Below are 20091 nucleotides of genomic sequence, written 5' to 3' on the forward strand. Positions count from 1 at the left end.
TTACTGTTGCATCACTCAAATATAAGTATGATGCCTAATTTCCAATGATTTATTCAAAATCGCTCAAGAAAATCAGGAGAAATGGAAATACAATTAAAGTCTCTTGAAAATGAAGTTACTGTAAATGCATATAAATAAGCTACAATCAAGGTTCAGTTCTGAGGTCTGGTGACTGATTTTATGTTGAATATAAGTCTTTTTAAAAGTATCCCTACTTAATGTGTAATTAAAAAAAAAATTCTAGAAACTGAAGTATAAAGATTGCATTTGTTCTGAGTCCAGACACCTTCTCAACCACAAAAGTACAGGACGGATTTGACTTCCCCATCAGTAATACAGACTCGTGATAAGTTGTACTGAAAAAATGTCCAAACCTTCTTGTATAGACATAGCATTTAGTTAGAGAGACGGAAGGTAATCAAATCCTCATGCTCACTGCTGTTAATTTTCCCTATGACTGGTAAGAGTGCTGCCTATGATAGATGGTATTCACTTTCTCAGTGAATTCATACATTTTTTGATGATCAGATATCAAATAAAAAAATGATTTAGATTTCGTTTTAAAATATAATGTTTATTTGTAATAACTACCTTTAACAACTCTAGTTTTACCTTGGGGGATGCACAAATATAGGTATTGTTAGCTTCTTTAACATTTATTAAAAAGGCATATGCTTCATACTAACGCAAACGGTCAAGACTCTTCTCACTACAAAAATCTCTTCTTCACTGTAAAGAACTGTCGCTGCATTTGAACAATGACTCTGGAGCCCTCAGCAGACAGGTGTTGCAATGGGCGGCCAGAATCAGAGGGTCTTCTCTCTTCTCAGTTAGGCAACTGAAAACAGGAATTCTTTGGTGGGGGTGAAGTAACACCAAAGTCTAAATATTAGAAAAATAAAGGCAGGGAATATAACAAAATGCTTCAAGTAAAAGCCTGAAGTGAAAAACAGCTTATCCGCTCACGTTGTGGCAGCTTCCAGATGAAACCTTCATCAGTTTTTAATCTTCAGGTTCATATCTAGAAAGAGATATACATTAAGAGCATAAAGTCACGGAAATTTGTTTTTGTTAGTTACCAAAACGGTTGCTTGAAACATCTCCAGGGACTAACTGGTAGCACTGTATTTTTCGGTTAAAATCACTGCTGTGGGTAGAAGTCAGATACATTCAGGGCATTATGATGTGACTGAAAGGGCCTTCCTGCAACAGGTGGGAGGATGGACTGGGTAACTGCTGAGATACCTTCAAACTCCTGGTCTCTACACTAGGCATTTAGATCCATGATAGCTGCGCAGAGATTCAATGATAATCAAAATCGTCAGACCAACACATCTAGCTGATGTGGCTACATGAACAAAAGGCTGACAAACCTCCTTCTCTAAGGAAAAATTTGACCTTGGATTCACTTTCTAGCTCCGTTTCCCGGGGACCCTGTTAAATGTAAAGTGTTAGCTGAGTTACCAGGCAACGCTGCTGATGGAAAAAATGACCCCGACTGGTGGACTGATCTGGGCTGGAAGGAGAGAACAAACTATAAACATCTGGTGGGAAACCACAGCTTTGGGCTTCCCTCTGTGCAGGGAGTTCTGTGACTGGACGTGTCCCTCACTGGGCATGTGGCCACTACAAGAGATGCTGGGCCTTTGTGGAGCATGGACTTCTAAGCCCAGCTGGCTACAGCATCTATCTGCATGGATCTCTCACATCGGCACTGTCACTTGGGGACACAATAAGACCAGCTCTTGGACAGCTGCAAGGCCACCCACAGAAGTGACCCATCAATGCTGCCCCACTAGGTGGCTGTGCTTCCCATTCTATATTCTGCTAAGTGAATCCACCACCGTGAGTAGTCAGCTGTAGTCATGTGTGAGTCTGAAGGTCTAGCTGAACCAAAAAAGAAGCCCTGGTGGGCATGAGAGGCTAGGCCAGGCCAGGCCAAAGCTCCTCTGCTTTCCTCTAATGTAGGCTTTTGGGCTAAACCATAGAGCAACCACCCACTGACCTGAACTCTGAACACAGGCTTAGATTTAATGGAGAAGAGACATCAGCCCAGCGGAGAGCTAAACCTGCAGGCAGGATCAGCAGAACTTACTTGGCCAGTTTTTTCCTTAGCTCCTTGATCTGGTCATTTTTCTTGGTAAGAATCTCTTTCATGTTTCGATAAGCGGCTGTTTGTTGGAATTTCTTTTCCAATTCCTGTTTAGTGGAAAATGACAAATTTGATGAAAATCCGTATTTTTTGCTCTAATTTTACTGACATTCTACTTATATTATTTTCTAATTTCTTGAAAATGTACACTTACATAAAATGAAGACTCTCCAAACTCTAAAAATATATTATTTCAATTGAGAAGCAAATAAAAAAGTATTTTTCCAAGTATGGTATTAGCAAATAACTCAAACATTATGTCCTAGACATGTGTAATATTACACCAACTTGAAATATTTGAATATTTGAAACATTAATTTGCAGGTAAAATAAACATGATCTTTTTCCAAATCCCAAAGTTGTGTTAGATTTGTTTTTTAATTGTACTTTAACTTTCATATTATTAAGAAGCAAGAAGAGTCTAATAACCCCTAAAGTGAAGACCCCAGCTCCCTGTATAAACCAAAACACCCAGTGCCGTCCAGTTGATTGTGACTCATATTGACCCTATAGGACAGAGTAGAACTGCCCCCATAGGGTTTTCAAGAGCAGATGGTGGATTTGAAGTGCTGACCTTTTGGTTAGCAGCCATAGCTCTTAACCACTGCGCCACCAGGGCTCCAGCTCCCTATATATTACATATAAATTATGAAAAAGGGATACAGAACATCTAAAGGAGAGCCCCCCACTCCTCTGCCAGGCTGTTGGAGAAGCGAGCAGGAAAGCAACGGGGCGGGGGGAGGGGGGTGGAGTGCAGGGTGGAGTAAGCCCCCTGTGGAGGAGTATTTTACCCACCACAGGGAAGAGTGGAGATTTCCTATTATCACAGATATTTTAGTGTCAAAGACAGAAAACGATAACTCTTTAGAACATATGCCAGCTAATTCCTTAAAAAAGCCAATCTGAATCTGCAGTTCAATGCTTACACAGCTTACACGTGTCCCTCCATCCTGCATTTATCAGTTAATTGGGTATGAACAGACCAATCCCTTAAACAGTCTTCTGACCTTTTCAGCCAAGCTCAGCTGCTCCTGCACCCGGAGTAGGTCGTGCTTGGCTGTCGCTAGATTCTCCTCCAGGGACTTCTGGTTTTCTGTCTTGTCAGTGAGGGTCCTCTCAAACTCACTCTTCAAAGCAGCGACTGTGTTTTCCAACTCACTCAAGTCTTGGGCCTTTATAAAGTCCTATGGAAGAGAAGTAAGTACACTAGCATGACTTCATGCGGACCTCCTAAATGGTGACAGTTTCAGAACAGTGATTCAACATCACAGGAGATGAAAACTGATTGTGCTGCGCGTTGTGTCAGCTGGGGATGCGCCAGCTCCTTCAGGGTCATCACCGAGCCCGGTTCTGCTTCAGCACCCAGTCTGCGCGGTGTCTTTATGTGGCAGACACTCCATGGTTACCAAATTCCAAATACATAAAATATGATTTATGAGCTGCTGAAAATTCCAGTCAAAGAGGAGTAGGAAAGAAGATCCTGAATTTGACAAGGTTGTATTGTCCCAGAACTGGGACGGCAAATAGGTTTCATTTGTAAGGTCAAGGAAAGAAAATTCCTGGTGAAGAATTCTAAATGCTACAGATGGAAAAAATAATAAAATTAATATGAGTTATAGCGAAAATTTAATAGTAATCTGTTTTAGTCATTATTTTCAATAAGATATGAAAAAATAATTAATGATGATCATTTTCTTATTTTACAGGATTTTAAACATTTTTTGTGTTACTAATGATAGGCACAACTTTGCATACTTGGCCAAATGCAACCTGATACAAGCAGCTGGATCGTCTATCTGTATTTCGTTTCTAACAGTTCATAATAGAAAAAAGGCTTTTATTAATAATTATAATAAGGCAGGAAAATGGTGTGTAACTGCTAACTGTACAGGTGAAGCTGTATTATCAACAAGAGAAAAAAGAATTAAAGGTATCACTATAATTCTTCAACTGTTCCATAAAATCCTTGCTCGTTTTTGCAGCCTGGTCTTTCAAAAGTTTTATTTCATTGCAATGGGTAAAGGTATGTATACATTATGCTTTTGTGTCCAAAGTCTTAAACTGGAGCGTTGTCCGAAATGGCTTTCAAATAAATTCGCCCTCCAAAAATGTCTGCAACTGTTTCCGTTTTGTTAAGTTACAAAACTGCTCCAAACACTTAGCTCTGTTTTAGAAATCTATCTATGGCCTTTGGTATATAATGGTTGGAAAATCATATATATTTTCCTTTTTAGTCACATAAGAAAGATCCTATTTTAAAGTATTACGGAAGAAATGATTTGATATCTGATATTTGTTGAAAATGACGGCGGGGAGGGCGGGGTGGAGACAGCAGAGGCAGAGATGACAACAAGGCTGGCCACGCACTGCTAGTTGTTAGAGCTGAAGAATGAGGACATGCGGGTGTATTATACTATCATCTCTACTTTGTACACGTCTGCAATTGTCCATATAAAAAGTATAAGAAAACCTAATGAAGCAGGTTTTGAGACTGCTTAGCATTCACAATGACAATTAAAAAAAAGCAAAAAACAGTTGCTGTTGAGTTGATTCCAACTCATGGTGACCCCATATGTTGCAGAGTAGAACATGACCATACAGCCACTACAAGAGCCAGTGCTGCACTGAAAATTCACCCAAATGGTCACACTCACAGGAAATCACGTCAGGGCATCCAGACTAAATGGAGAGGCCTCAATGGAGATGCCTCCCAGCAGGTGGCGACATCGAGTCACCACGCTCAGACAAGCCTGTAGCACTACCACAGTGAATCTCACTGCATTACACAAGTACCACTAGATGTAAAAAGGGATCTGAAAATTCATAGCCAGCAAATTTATTTCGCTTATGATACTCACTGAAGGTAAGCTTAAGTAACGTCCAATATAATAAAACCCGAATAAACTCCAATGAACTAAAAACTTTTCCTATTTCCATTCTGAACCGTGGTGGCGTAGTGGTTAAGAGCTACAGCTGCTAACCAGAAGGTTGGCAGTTCGAATCCACCAGGTGGTCCTTGGAAACTCTGTGGGGCAGTTCTACTCTGTCCTAGAGGGTTGCTATGAGTCGGAATTGACTCAATGGCTGCGGGTGGGTTTCCATTTCCTTCTCCCTCCCCCACACTGTAACTGGAATATCAAAATGAAAGGGGGAAAAATTTTAAAAACAACAAAAAGAATATCTTGGGTGTCAGTGAAATCCCAGGACACGTTAGGCAGGTGAGCCGTGTGTCTGTCCCCTCTGGCCTGGAGGAGGGACAGCCTCTGGGTTCAGAGAGGAAAATGGTTCTCACCCGGCCTTTCCTGGGGGACTGGCAGTGGTGGGGCATACTGGACAGTGACTAAGACTTAATTTTAAGTTTACAAATTTATTCTATTTAGAAAATATAGAAAAGATCGCTAAAACGTGTTTCACCTTTTCAGCTCCTTGATCAAGCTGTAAATCTCGCAGTGCTCTCTCTAGCTTTGACTTCTCATCCAATGTGTTTGTAACCTAGAATCCAGTTTAAGCAAAACGTTCAGTGTTTAATCTGTAGGCAACGCCTCCAATAATTCTGTTAAAGGTTTGCTTAATTACCTGTATTTCAATGGTCTTCAGCCTTGACTTCAATTTCTCATTTTCTTCTTGAAGCCTTAAAATTTCCTTTGTGAGTAAATTCAAGTTTTATTTTACATTTTCAACCCAAGTATTCTTAATACTTGAAATTATTACTCGTTTCATTTAAAAATCTGCTTTTATAAATTACATAGCAGCTCAAAAATCCACACGCCCTAGTTATTGGTAATACCCCAATTCTGCCCACCCCACCAGCCTCAGTACCTGTGAGTCATCTTTGGTTCTAAGACTCCTAGTTCCTTCTGTCACAGTCTCTCAAACACACCTTTCCTCCTTCAGCCCTCCGTTCTCAGCCTTCTTCCAATCCCCCTCCCATCTCTCACCCAGCTGATCCCACAACTCTTGTGTCTGGGCTGTGCATACACCGCACACCACTTCATGTATCCCCATTATTTCGATACCCTGCTCAAGCCCCCAAATAGTTCTGGCGAGCCAAGGCCAAACATGTTTGCTCTTAAGCAGCTCCGTCACCAGTATCACCTGTTGGTCCAGCCTTCCTTTTGTGTTCCAGTTCACACATCGGCCCAGTCAGAGCAAGGCACACAACTCCAGAACATGCCAGCCTCCTGTCTGCCTTCGACTGCTGCCCATTCTGTCCTCCTGCCTGACGTGCCCCCTCCTCTTCCTTCTGAAACTTCAATCTGTCTTCACTCTTCAAGGCCCAGCTCAGGCACCACCTTACCTAAGAGCCTGTCCTCAACTATTCTCACCTCCATGGAACTGTGCCTTCTCTGCTACCCTAGGACACCTGCGGCACACAGGTTAGTATTTTCCTGTCTCTAACTCTTGTAGGAATATCAGTTCTACCTTCCCAATTAAGTTTTTCTGAGGTCAAGGGACCAAGTATCACAGTGCTTTTTTATCTCTAACAATATTTAGCACAATATGAAGAACATAAAACCCATTGCTGTCCAGTTGATTCCAACTCATAGTGACCCTATAGGACAGTGTAGAATTGTCCCAGAGGGCTTCCAAAAAGCAGCTGGTGGATTCCAACTGCCGACCTTTTGGTTAAGAACATAGGAGGTATTAAAAATATTTATTTCTATGTTGATAATTTTTATAAGCCTCTTTATACAAAAAAAACCAAAACAAAACAACTCTCCTTACTATCACAGATCACAAACTTCAAGTATCACTCAGTTAATATTGCCCCAGATTCCATGCTCTTCACTTCACTGTGAAAAGAGGCGATCAAGGGCTGCTTCAGTCTCTCTGGAAGATAAAGGTGCCCTCTTCTGGCCAGCCCGGTACCATTCAGTAAAACTGCTGTGACAGACTAATTACCCTCAATGGACGGAAGACTGGACCCGCCTCCTTCCACCCGTTCCTCTACCCTAGAGCTGTGCAGGCAGTGAGAGGACAAAGTTGGAGTGTTTGTCATCTTTCAAAATGATAATAATGTCACCTTGTTTAGGAGTTCTGCTGTTCCGCCTTCGTTAAGTGGAGCAAGTTTTGGCTTTACGGCATCTAAGAGAGGCTAAAACAAAAGGAAGGAGCCCAATTAGCACAGAACGAAACATTTATAATCAGTGAACACTTGCACTTTATAATGGTAGACGCTGTGCAAACATATCCACTGGGATGTGAGCACTCAGAGCACGAGGGCTTTTGCTGGTTGGCTCTCGGCCACGTCCAGTGCCTGGCCCACAGTGCCCAATACGTGTTAGCGATAAAAGTGAAGACAACCCTCTCCATGTATGTTCAAAAATACACGTGGAAGGAAGGGAGGAAGGTGAGCGAAGAAGTTCAAAGCCAGACCTGGATGGAGATTCTAGTAATAGGGTCTGGGGCTCTAAACTGTGGGAGATGAAACAGGTTTCTGCAAGAACCATGGACTCTGAAAAACTTTGTAACACTGGCAGGGATTTGGACAACTATACTCACAGTGAAGAATAACTTGGCACAAATATCCTGGCAGTTTGGCAGTACATGTTAAAAACAAAAGCATCCATGCCCTCTAACCCAGAAATTTTTTAGCCAGAAATACGTCCCAAAGGAATAATTGGAAAATTATTTTCTATGTGTACGGACAATGGATTCATCTCAGCAATTTTTTTTAATTGAGTTTTTGGTGAAAGTTTACACAGCAAGTTAGGTTCTCATTTGACAATTTCCACACAAATTGCTCACTGACATGAGTTACATTTATCACAATTTATCAACATTTCCTTTAACTGTGTCTATACCCATCCGTATGTGCTCAAACACTCGTTTGTACTTTGGTTGTAAAGCCACATTCGGTGCCACTTCTTCCATCACCAAAAATAACAAGTCTCCATGGTCTAAGGCATATTCCGCGCCCCCCCCCCATAACCATTAATGGACATTGGTCTCTATTTATCTGTTCTTGTCTTCTTATAAAAGAGGGATCATACAGTATTTGTCCCTATATGCTTGGCTTGCTTCACTTAGCATTATGCCCTCCGGGTCCATGCATATTAGGTTTCCCGGGCTCATCACTGTTCTTTATGGTTACCTCGTATCCCGTTGTATGTATGCACCACAATTTGCTTATCCATTCATCCTCTGATGGGCACTTTGGTTGTTTTATTTATTTGCTACTGTGAATAAAGCAGCAGTGAACATAGGTGTGCATGTGTCTGTTCATGCCATTAGTTCTAGGTCTCTGGTGGCGAAGCCCTGGTGGCGAAGTGGTTAAAAGCTTGGCTGCTAACCAAAAGATGTGCAGTTTGAATCTACCAGCTACTCCTTGGAAACTCTACAGGGCAGTTCTACTCCGTCCTATAGGGCTGCTATGAGTCAGAATTGACTCGATAGCAATGTTTTTTGTTTTTAGTTTTTAGTTAGGGATTGCAGCAATGTTTTACGATCTAATAACAGGGAATATTTACGGTACATCCATACACTGGAACGCTGAGTGGCCACTGCAGATGATGAGAAGGATCAGAAAGAGAAGAAGTAGGTAACTACTCATATTGTCTCCACTTGGCAGATGACACAACAAGGCTCAGCCATGCCAGGCAACCTGCTCAAAGTCACACAGCTGGAGAGTGACGGCTAAGATGTCCGGCTGGCCCCGTGTCCGTGCTGCATTGTCTGAGAGGTTATTGTGGCTGGGAGTCAGACTGGATTGCAGGGGTTGGGTTGGTGTGTCATAACAGACAAAACCCCATCTTCCACTGTTATTGCCAAAGTTTTTCTTCTTTTACCTGAAAATCTGAGAGGTAATTTTTGAATTCTATTCTTGAGTCTGATGCTTTTCTCTTTGAGAGTTCTCACTTTGACCTCCGAATGCTTTGAGTGACTTGAGGGTTTTAAATACTGGATGTTAATATATGGAGTCGGAATGACCAAAAATTACCTTTTTGTTTGAAGATGTAAATTCTGCCTTTTCAAATTCTGCCACTTGTTCTAGTAATTCTCTTGAAGATAAAAATATGACAAATGTTATTTAAAATATATTTGTATCACATACAAAAATAATAAAATCACTGGTACTCTATATGCCAGAGAGAACAGAGTGATGGACAAAAAATGACACTTAGTCACAAATGATCAAGAATCCAAACCACACAGACTCAAATTTGAATCCTCCACTAGAATTCTGCACTTACTGGGTGTACACGATATGTTTATTTAGCATTTAGCTACAATGCTAACACAAATATGAGCAAAATTTTGGTCAACTCTGTATATTCGATGTGCTACAAGGAGGCTGCCCTTTTACAGAATACACATTGCTAGCTCATAGGTGTTCAGAAATGCAAACTGATTTTTAATAGAAAAATGAGATTAGTGCACAACATCTACTGAAAACAAGTTTCCAGGACAAACATGGTTTGAGGGTGACCTACCTTTTGAGTTCCTTTGATTTGCAAAGGTCAGAGAGAGCGTACAGCATGAACGGCAGCAATGACCCTTCTAAGCACTTATTTCCAGAATTTTTTTCCCAGCCACGTTTCAGTTTCTAAAAGCTTTCCCTCCAGTTACCCACTGTTGCTGCAGTTGAATGGTTTTCCTTCCCCACCCACAGGGCTGTAATCAGAGTCCGACACTCTTTCTGTGAGAGCTCACAGGCTTGGGGGTCAGTCTGTCCTATTTCTGGGATGCCTTTTCTTACAATGAGTTGGAACTTCACCAATTTTACGGCTTTTTTCAATTTAATAAGCTCTCTGATATTTTTTTTTTCTGATATTGCTCTGACTATAAGGTTCTGTTTTAAAGATATTAAGCACATAACTTTAAATGTTAACTATTTAGAAATAATCTTCTGAAACCACTAGACTGAATTGATGGTATTTATATTTGTTTTTTATATTTGAATTAATTTCTCAGCTGCTTCATAATCTTTATTTCTTAGTTGACCTGGCTGTGAAGACTGACTGTAATATTATCATGCTAACAAAGGCACTGTAATGAATAATTAATGATAGCCTGGAAGCAACTTGATGAATCTCAAAGGCTTTTATATTACTAGGAGCCATGGAAACAATTTTAAAGTGGACACTGGGAGGCGCCTATGAGATCACTCAGTAATTAGCGGCATTTTTCTGCTATTCTATGCAAATTCTCTCGCACACCACCTAGGAGAGAAAGAAGCGGCAAAGAGGCTAGCAGCTTGTATGGATTTTGCTTGGGCCTCTACTGTCATGATCGTAGGTGCAAAATTTATTACCTGTTTTCAAGTTCAGAGATGTCTGTCTGTAGCTTAAGGTACCACTTCTCGGCTTGTGAGAAGAGCTGCCGCAGAAGTAACACGTTGGTGTAGGCAGTGTTGATGAGCTCGGACTCCACTTCGCTGTGAACCACAGCCTGCAAGCCACTCAGGACCTCGGAGACCTCGTCCACGGTGAAGGTCTCCTCCACCAGCCTGTAAAACAACCACAACCCGCAACTTCTGGATAAACAGCAAAAAACAGCAAACGAAACAAAACTAAGCAACTCACATCTTGTCATCTAAGAGATTAAAGAGTTACAGTGAAAATCTCTCTGGGATTTATCATCTTAATGATAATTAAGTAAAACATACTGAAAAGCTTTCAAGTTCAATTAATTTTGACGTCTATTCAAACGACTAAATTGCGGCTGATTCTTCAAAAGTGCGTACCTCTTAACACAAGTGCCTCTCAGAAACATTCCTAAAGCTATCAGCTACTTTCTTCTTTAACCTTTCAGTTTTAAACGTTTTCACTTTTTATTTCAATCCTCACTAAAAGTGTTCTCATCACATTTAATAATTTCAAAAGTCAAATGGGAGGTATAGTGTCTCCCTTTTATTGGTCTTCGGCACTTCAATAACTTGTATCAACTATTTGCACAAATAGAGCTATACCTCAGACGGCTGCTTGCAAGCTTTTAAGGCCCAGGCCCTCTGCCACGGGCTGGGAGGTTGAACAGAGCACTAGAAACAATATTAGACCGATTAACTGGCACGTTCCATGAACAGGGATGGGTCACGCAATAAACAAGGGAGGCACGGGTTTACTTGGGCTTCTTTACTAACCTGTCGTACACAGCTTCACCTGTTTTTCATCACATTAACGATGTGATGAAACTCATGTGAAGCTGACATTAATTACATGAATCAGCTCTGCAACCATTACTCTAAATCAATGAGAATTTTACACCACCATACACAGAAAGTCAGTGCTTGCTTAAACCTTTTTTTTTTACAACCCAAGATCATTACTATGAATGGTAATTAAGGGAGTCTGATGCCTAAAGTGACTACTGAAGTACATTCTCTGGCCATCCTTCAGCCTCTCCAGTGAAATTGCTGCTTTCACCAGCTGGGGGGTCAGGCAACCAGATTAATGTATTAAGCAGATAATGGTCTCGGGCTGACGGCCTTCCCTACTGAGGAAGTTCGTGGCTTTATGACAGCTGTAGCTCAAAGGCCTTTTTCACTTCAGGTCTTACTTGACATGTGGATGCACCAAAGTCTGACCCTCAGAATAATCTGATGCCCCTTTTGTTATTGTCCTTTTCTTTGGTTCCCCTATAGTCCTCCTGATCAAATATACATTTTCTATGAACTTAAATTATCTCCAATTATTGGTCCAATTGGACTAATTATCACCTCTTGCTACAAATCAACTAACAATTTCAGCACTGGTCAGTAAGCTTTTTATGGTTTCTTGCTGTTTCTCCCCCTCCGAATTCTTCAACTTGAACTGAGTATCTTCTTGCCAATGGCCATGTCTTATGGTTCTCATCTTTCCATTAATAGCTTAAGTATAAAATTCTGGAATCTTTAATACAACAACCCAATCATTAATGTACAAAGCCTTTGCAACTTCTTGATTGCCCTTCTGAAATTGTGTCATCATCCATGTGGATTTCTAATAATATATTCGTTGCCCCCACCACAATCCAATTTCTCGAGTTTCATATACCAGGATGCTTAGTGTAACTTCTCTGAGCGAATAATCAATCACAGTCCTCCCAGAAACAGTTTGTTATAGCCTCTGCTATAGGTATCTCCACACTGGCGACCAGAAAGGACCCACGTTCCCATTTGGTTTCCTGAGAGTCTGCTGATACCTGCTTTCCTTGAGGTCTTGGAAGCAAGAATCTACTGTTTTGAGTCTTAAGCCTCTTTTTGAACGGGCAAAACGCATATAATTAATAACTTCATTTTGATGGTGGTCGTTTAGGCCCAACTCTGCCTGAAAAAGAGAGAAGTTATTTGTTAGTCTTGAAGATGTGACAACAGAACCAATGATGAAAATATCCTGTGGCAGAGACTGCTAAATGTCTACCAAACTCTGTTCTTCCTTTCTTCCTGGGTGTGTGGTTGTCCAGCTAGATGACATTTCCCAGCCCTCCTTGCAGTCAGGTGTGGCCATGTGACTACTTCTCAGCAGTGGAATGTGAGCAGAAGAGATGTGGACCATTCCCAAAGCCTTCGCCACACCCTATTTCTCTGAAACCCAGACTAGCTGGTGACTGGGCTGAACCATGCAGACAACAATGTCCTAGGGGAATGTCCTCATGGAGAAGCACTGAGATACTCACCTGAGACGAGCTATGAGGTGGCTAAGTGAGACAGAAACAAACTTCTTTAAGCTACTCTGGGTACCTATTATAGCAACTTAACTGTACCCTACCTAATACAGCCGTTATGGATTGAACTGTGCCCCCCCCAACACACACACGTGTAGGAATTCTAACCCCTATACTTGTGGATGTAATGTAATGTAATGACCTTGCACAATGCAATCTAATGTAATGTAATCAGCTGAGGTCCTACCAGTATAGGGTGGATCCTGGACCTAATCCCTTCTGAGTCATATAAAGAGCAACACAGACACAGTGAGTGAGTGTTTCTAGTGTCGTATCTGTTTGTTGAAACATCTCAATTGGTATTCCATCAATTCCTGGGGCCTTGTTTTTTGCCAATGATTCAGTGCAGCTTGGACTTCTTCCTTCAGTACCATCAGTTCCTGATCATATGCTACCTCCTGAAATGTTTGAATGTCGACCAATTCTTTTTGATAAAGTGACTCTTTAAAGTGTTAAAAGCAAAGATGTTACTTTGAGGACTAAGGTGTGCCTGACCCAAGCCATGGTATTTTCAATCGTCTCATATGCATGTGAAAGCTGGAGAATGGATAAGGACGATCGGAGAAGAATTGATGCATTTTAATTATGGTATTGGTGAAGAACACTGAATAAGCCGTAGACTGCCAGCACAATGAACAAACCTGCCTTGGAAGAAATATAGGCAGAATGCGCCTTAGAAACGAGGTTGGCAAGACTTCATCTCACACACTTTGGACATGTTATCACGAGGGACCAGTCCCTGGAGAAGGACATCATGCTTGGTAAAGCAGAGGGTCAGTAAAAAAGAGGAAGACCCTCAATGAGATGGATTGACACAGTGGCTGCAACAATGGGCTCAAGCATAGCAATGATTGTGAGGATGGTGAAAGACTGGACAACACTTCATTCTGTTGTACACAGGGTCGCTATGAGTCAGAACTGACTATAGAACACCTAACAACAATAATAGACACAGTGGCACATAAAGGGAAACCGGACACTACTGACATTGACAGAGGCAGATGAATCTATAACCTAGGAACTCCAAGGACTGGTGGCTACTAGAAGCTACAGTAGACAAAGAAAGACTTCTCCCTAGAGCCACACCCTGAATCCAGCCATCTAGCCTCCTGAACTGTGAGAAAATAAAGTTCTGTTCTTTAAAGCCACCCACTTGTGATATTTGTTACAGCAGCAGTAGGAAACTGAGACAACACCTTTAAAAAAGGAATCCAGTTTGGCAATAGCCATTAATTGATCTTTATTTTAAATTTAATTTAAAATGAGAATTTGACAACTATGAAATAGAGATTAATGAAATCTGTTTTCATCTTCTAGTTATACTGAAAAGAAGGAAATCATAAAATTGTACATCCAGTATAGGGGACTAAATGAGTCAGAATTAGATTTTAAGAATAACTTGATTTATCATAGGTATGTTACAGGAGATGAGGTCTAACACTGAATCCTCCTTTCCATGCTGCCGTCTCACAGCACACAAAGTTGCCTCCAACCTAGTGGGGCAAGGCCATTAGACATGATGTCCTTCACCCCCATATACCCCACCTTGTCTTTTCTGCATCCACATATATCCTTATCTTCTCTTTGCCATTTCAGTTTCCTTAGAACCTAAGTCTACGAGGGCCAGAACCTTGCCCATCTGGTTCCCTGAGGTATCCCCAGTGCTCATCATAGAGCCTGGTGTACAGTAGGCATATGTCCAACAAATAAACTCCTCCTTCTGAAGGCTACTCTTTCATGGGCCCTAAATCAGTTCTCTTCCAAACTCCTGGGGGCCTTTTATTTAACCAATTACTCCCCTTCTCATTCTCTATAGGTTTCTTTCCTTCATATTATAGATATGCTTAAGCCTCACTCATCCTATAAGAAAAAGAAACTTAAGTTTCCCTCTAGCTACCATCCCATTTCTCTACTTCCTTTCTACTCTTGCTATTTCCATTCTACCATCTAATCTTTAAACCCACATGTTACTCAAACTACTTTTTGTAAAACTCACTAGCAACTTCTTAATTACAAATCCAACTGACAAGGTTGATCCCTTGCTCTTAGCTGGTCTGCTCCACTTTCTGGCTTCATCCCTATGTTAGCTGGTCTGCTCCACTTTCTGGCTTCATCCCTATGTTTCCTTTTTTTTTTTTTTTAAATATCTCATTCGTAAGGTCTTCTTTTTAGGCTTGCCTCTTAAATCTATTTCCCAGGGCTCTGTCCTTGGGCCCTTACTATTCCCACTCTAAATCCCCTCCTTCGCGATATAAACTATCTCAAGGTCTCAATTCCTGTCTGTATGCACATGACTCTCAAGTATATCAGGCTGGACTGCAGATTCATACCCCCAGCTTCTTGATGGATGGCTCCACCCAAGTCTTTCTTTCCATATTGTTTTTAATAGCCTTACAATTCAAGATGTTAGGAAGTTGAATAACTGAAGAATTACCCAGGACGTCTGATGCTCTTTAATGGCTCTTTATTCACTAGACTAATGCTCCACAACAAGCAGCTGAAGTATTTTGACCAATGGAAACGAATACCCTTGCCTTAAATCTCATGACTCTCTTATTTGATTCATCTGGCAATTATAATTTTGTCTTAGGGCTAGAAATTGTGAATGGAAAGAAGGAAAAATCTTCTTTTGTTCTGGCTTACACTGATGATTAGTCAACTCCCCAAACTACTGTTGCACATTAGAAATAAGAATAGTAATGATAACAGCTAAAATTCACTCAGAGCTTATAATATACCAGGTATGGCCTCTTTTAATTCTCATTATCACCCTATGAAAAATGTGCTATTATTCCCACTTAACATATAGAAAACTGAGGTATAGAGAAGAAACTTGTCCCAGACTACTGAAATGGTAGTAGAAGAATGGGGATTAGAACCAGGCAATCTAATTCCAGAGCTCACACTGAACCTTACTGGCTCAAATCCTTTTTGGAATATGGCAAAATTTAAATAAACAGAACATACACATGTTAGAGCTGCATATGCATCTAAATTGACTAAGAAGACAAATTTTCACTAGGCATTAAAAACATACAAACGAAAAGTTCACTATAACACAACAGCCACATTAGCATGGTCGAGGCTATCCCGCAATTTGGAAATATCTCAAAATAATGTTACACCTTGCTAAAAAAATGTAAACCACAAAATGCAAATTTTCAATCATTCTTCATTGCCTATAGCATTAAATCTACAATCTTCAGCCCCCGACACCTCGAAACTTTCTCTAACCCTGTTGCCCAGGATTCTACTATATAAACACTCAACTTTAGCCAAACCAGTCTGCTTATCAGCGTTGAAACACAACTTAAAATTTCCTGCCTCGACTTGTACTCATGTTACCCTGATCCTTGCTTAAAAATGCCTCTCCATTCCTATTTGAGACTCTGAATCCTACCCAGTGGTGTGCTGGCAAATGTTGAATATCTGGTTCACTGAGGGGGTGGGAGGAGGAGCTCCGATTTGTGGCACTTGCTGGTTTTCCTAGTGTGACTACTCCCAGTGTGTGATGTGACCGATGCTGAGCTGAGAAGGGAGGCAGACAACTGACTCTCACCAGCTGCCGGCATGCTCCCTTCCACCACTGACTTCCTCCCCAGCCTTCGCGGCCTAATCTGTTCTCCCTACTCTGTGAAGCCTCCCAACCCACCCCAGTAGCTCTAGTCATGCCTTCCTTCAAAAACACTGATCTCTGCTACTTATCTGGCACCACCACAGACGGATGAGGACTTGTACTATTAGTTATCTGTGCGCTTTTTTCCAGGTGTTGCTGCTCCAACTAGATGGTAAGCTTTGTGAGGCCTGGAGTCATCACTTGCACCCCGCAGCACCCAGCACAGTGCCTTGTGCAGAGTACACGGCCAAATCCTATCGGTTAATTATTTTCTCTTGCCAAGGACAGTTACCAGTCCTAGGAAAACCCTGGTGGCATAGCAGTTAAGTGCTATGGCTGCTAACTAAAAAGTCAGCAGTTTGAATCTACCAGGCGCTCCTTGGAAACTCTATGCGGCAGTTCTACTCTGTCCTATAGGGTGGATATGAGTCAGAATTGACTTGATGGCAACAGGTTCAGTCAGGACCAAGAAGAAAAAGAACTTACTCAAACCGAGAAAGATAAAATTTATGACAAAGGACAGAGAAGTCCCTCTAAAATAAATAAGAACAAGGGAAGGGAGCAGAAATGGACAGCTGAGTTCAGTAGGAAAAACAGCATTAGTCTAGGAAGAGGCCATTCACAAATCTTGCTTCCCCGTATGTGCACAGGGTTCAGGTCATTATGAGAGAAAAAGGAAGAGGCTGATGCGAGCTAAAGCACTGGGTTAAAAGCCAGGTTTAAGGCTAGTTCCATAACTATCTACCTGTGTGGCCATCACCATGTCACTTCACCTCCCCAACACCAGTTTCCTCATTTGTTAAATGAAAGAGAGATATGGTCAGCTCTAAAATATTTAGAAACAATGGGAGGTATCCAAACAGGAAAATCAGAATTTTTAAAAATGTTGTTGCAGAAATGTTTTATTAAATTATCAGAAAGAGCTGAAAATAGAGCAAGAAATCCCATCAGAGCAGGAAGTTAGTGTCTTGAAATTGTGTTAAGAAGTGGTGATGGTGGCAGGGGGGTCTCCTGCTCTGAACCATACCCACAAAGCCAGATACAATTTCACAATGAAAAGGAAGAAACTGTAATGATAAAAATGAGCATAGAGTAATAAACCTACCATACACTGAGTGCTTAACATTTTTACAGGTACTGTGCTCTTTATTGTATATGCATGATCTTGTTGTTTAAACAACCCTTGTGTAATTATTATCATCTGCGGTTTACTAAGGAAAAAACCGAGCCTGTTGTTAGTGGAAAGGGATGAGAGAAGACAGAAAGGAACAGATGTAAATTTGTTCTAACGTCATCATTTTTTTACACTTTTTCTCATGATATTTTGGGGAAATCAAGAGAATGAGTGGAACAGGCACTAAGCTCAAGGAGAGTATGCAGTAGTCTGTTTTGTTCACAGCTTTACATTCAGCTCCTAGTCAGTGTTGTTGTGTACCATCCAGTCGACTGAAACCCACAGTGGCTCCATGTGACAAAGTAGAACTGCCCCACAGGGTTTCCCAGGCTGTAATTTTTGCAGGAGATCTCCAGGCCCTTTCTCCAGCAGAGCCGCTGGTGGGTTCAAACCCTCAACCTTTCAGTTAGCAGCCCGGTGCTTAACCATTGCGCCACCAGAGCGCCTTGCTTTGAAAGTAGATGAGCTCAATAGAATTCTGGTTGCTGAGGGGATATTTCAGTAGCCCGTTTAAGTGGTGCCCCCAACCCTGGTTCCACCCCTTCTTCTGAACACATCGGTACTGTGCATTGCTCTTTCTGAGTGCTATTTAAACTGGCACGCTTATCCGCTGGGGGAATAAGTGGGATATGTGGATTAGCGGCATACAAGAAAAAGTGGTCTTTTCTGAACGGACTGCAACAACGGAAACATCACCTGTTTCCTCAGCTGCAAAATGGGTGGAAAGTTGGATTCAATCACTTTCTTCCTACTCGGCTAGTTAACTTGTTTATGCAACCAAAGGAAGGTGGGTACGGGGGTGGGGGTGCTGTGTGTGTGTGCATGTGTGTAAGACAGAGAAAGAGAACAACAACTTGGAGCATCATCGGAGTGGAGTGCGAATCCCGCCCTGGGCCTTCTGCTGGCAGCGGTTTCCTTCAGCCCTCTTCACCCGTCACCTGCGAAGCGCGACTTGGCCCGGGTCCCCCAGCAGAAGCCAGGAACCAGGCGACGCTGCGGACCGAGGCTGCTGGAGAAGGCTTCAGCCAGGATTATTCCGAACGGGCTTCGGCCGAGGTTAGCCGATCCCTTCCTCCCCCGTGCCTGTCACAGCCTCCGTACTCGCAGAGGCCCGGAAACGGGACTCAGACCCGCCACTGGCCATGCCATCGCTCGGGGCCCACCCGCTCCGCGCCTCCAGCCCCAGCCGCAGCTCTCTCCTTGGCGCGATGCGGCGCTAGCGGGTGGGCTACTCACCATGGCAGCGGGCTGGAGTCACCAGCTTCCGGAAGCAGGAAAGGCCGAACCCGGGATCGTCCAGGGTGGCTGGACCACAAATAAAAGTGAGGGGAAGGCGGGTTGTTTGGAAGCCTCCTGTTGCTATTAGAAACGGAGCACGTGGTCTTGAAGTTTTGCATTCTCATTGGCATTCAAGATCACGCGACAGGAAGTACGGCGTGACGAGCGCACTGCCGCATGCGCATTCGCTTCCAGAGGAGGAAGTCCCGCCTTTTCATGCCACGCTACCTTTGGGAGCCGGCGGCTGTTGCCAAGGGTAACGGGAAGAGAGGCGAGGCCTGGGGCCCTGATGAGCTCGGGTATCCTTCATCCTCCCTCCTGTTCTGGACTGAGGTTTTGTGGCACATTTCCCGCCGCCTGGCGCCCCCATGGTGGCAGACATCCCCAGCCCTGCCAGGGTCCTGGATAGAGGCCTGAGCTTTGAACGACCCTCCCCTATCCTTGCCCAGCATTTTTCTTCTCACAGCCCTGCTACAAAATCTCTAATTTACCACCGTGTCTTAGTTATCTGGAATCCCTGGTGGCATAGTGGTTAAGTACTACGGCTGCTAACTAAAAGGTCAGCAGTTCGAATCCACCAGGCGCACCTTGGAAACTCTATGGGGTAGTTCTACTCTGTCCTATAGGGTCGTTATGAGTCGGAATCCACTCCACCCAACGGGTTTGGTTTGGTTTTCTCAATTATTTAGGGATGCTACAACAAATACCACAAGTGGGTGGCTTTAACAACAGAAATTTATTTTCTCACAGTTTAGGAGGCTAAAAACCACTACCATCTAGCTGATTCCGACTCACAGCGACCCTATAGGACAGAGTAGAATTGTCCCATAGAGTCTCCAAGGCTGTACATCCTTACAGAAGCAGACTGCCACATCTTTTTCCCTAGGAGCGACTGGTGCGTTCGAAGAACCAAACTTTCAGTTAGCCGAGCACTTAACCACTGCACAACCAGGTCTCTGAATTCAGGGTGCTGGCTCTAGAAGGCTCTGTTTGTCTCTTTTCAGCTTCTATTTCTAAATTCCTTGGCGATCATGTGCCATGTATCCGCCTCATTTCTGCTTGCTTGCTTGCGTAGCCTGCTCTTTTCATATCACAAAAGAGATTGATTTAAAACCCACCCTATGCTAGTACTCCCACATTAACATAACAAAACTCATTCCCAAATGGGATTATAACCACAGGTACGTTAAAAGCAAAAAACAAAAAACAACCGTTGCCATCAAGTCG

At 42.4% G+C, this 20091-nt stretch overlaps 1 protein-coding gene across 1 annotated transcript; it reads right to left on the bottom strand.

Annotated features, from left to right (window-relative positions):
- Positions 1-540: 540 nt before the first annotated feature.
- On the bottom strand, positions 541-18944 carry LZTFL1 (leucine zipper transcription factor like 1). The gene is made up of 10 exons (XM_049862447.1): positions 18823-18944; positions 12275-12399; positions 10407-10601; positions 9093-9153; positions 7176-7247; positions 5729-5794; positions 5567-5644; positions 3160-3336; positions 2096-2199; positions 541-1021 (listed from the first exon to the last, which is right to left on the bottom strand). Exons 1-10 carry the CDS (start codon positions 18823-18825, stop codon positions 1003-1005), a joined length of 900 nt encoding a protein of 299 aa, XP_049718404.1. The 5' UTR covers positions 18826-18944; the 3' UTR covers positions 541-1002.
- Between the last annotated feature and the right edge of the window lie 1147 nt (positions 18945-20091).

This window comes from Elephas maximus, chromosome 20, assembly GCF_024166365.1.
Source record: "Elephas maximus indicus isolate mEleMax1 chromosome 20, mEleMax1 primary haplotype, whole genome shotgun sequence".
Lineage (NCBI taxonomy): Eukaryota > Metazoa > Chordata > Mammalia > Proboscidea > Elephantidae > Elephas > Elephas maximus.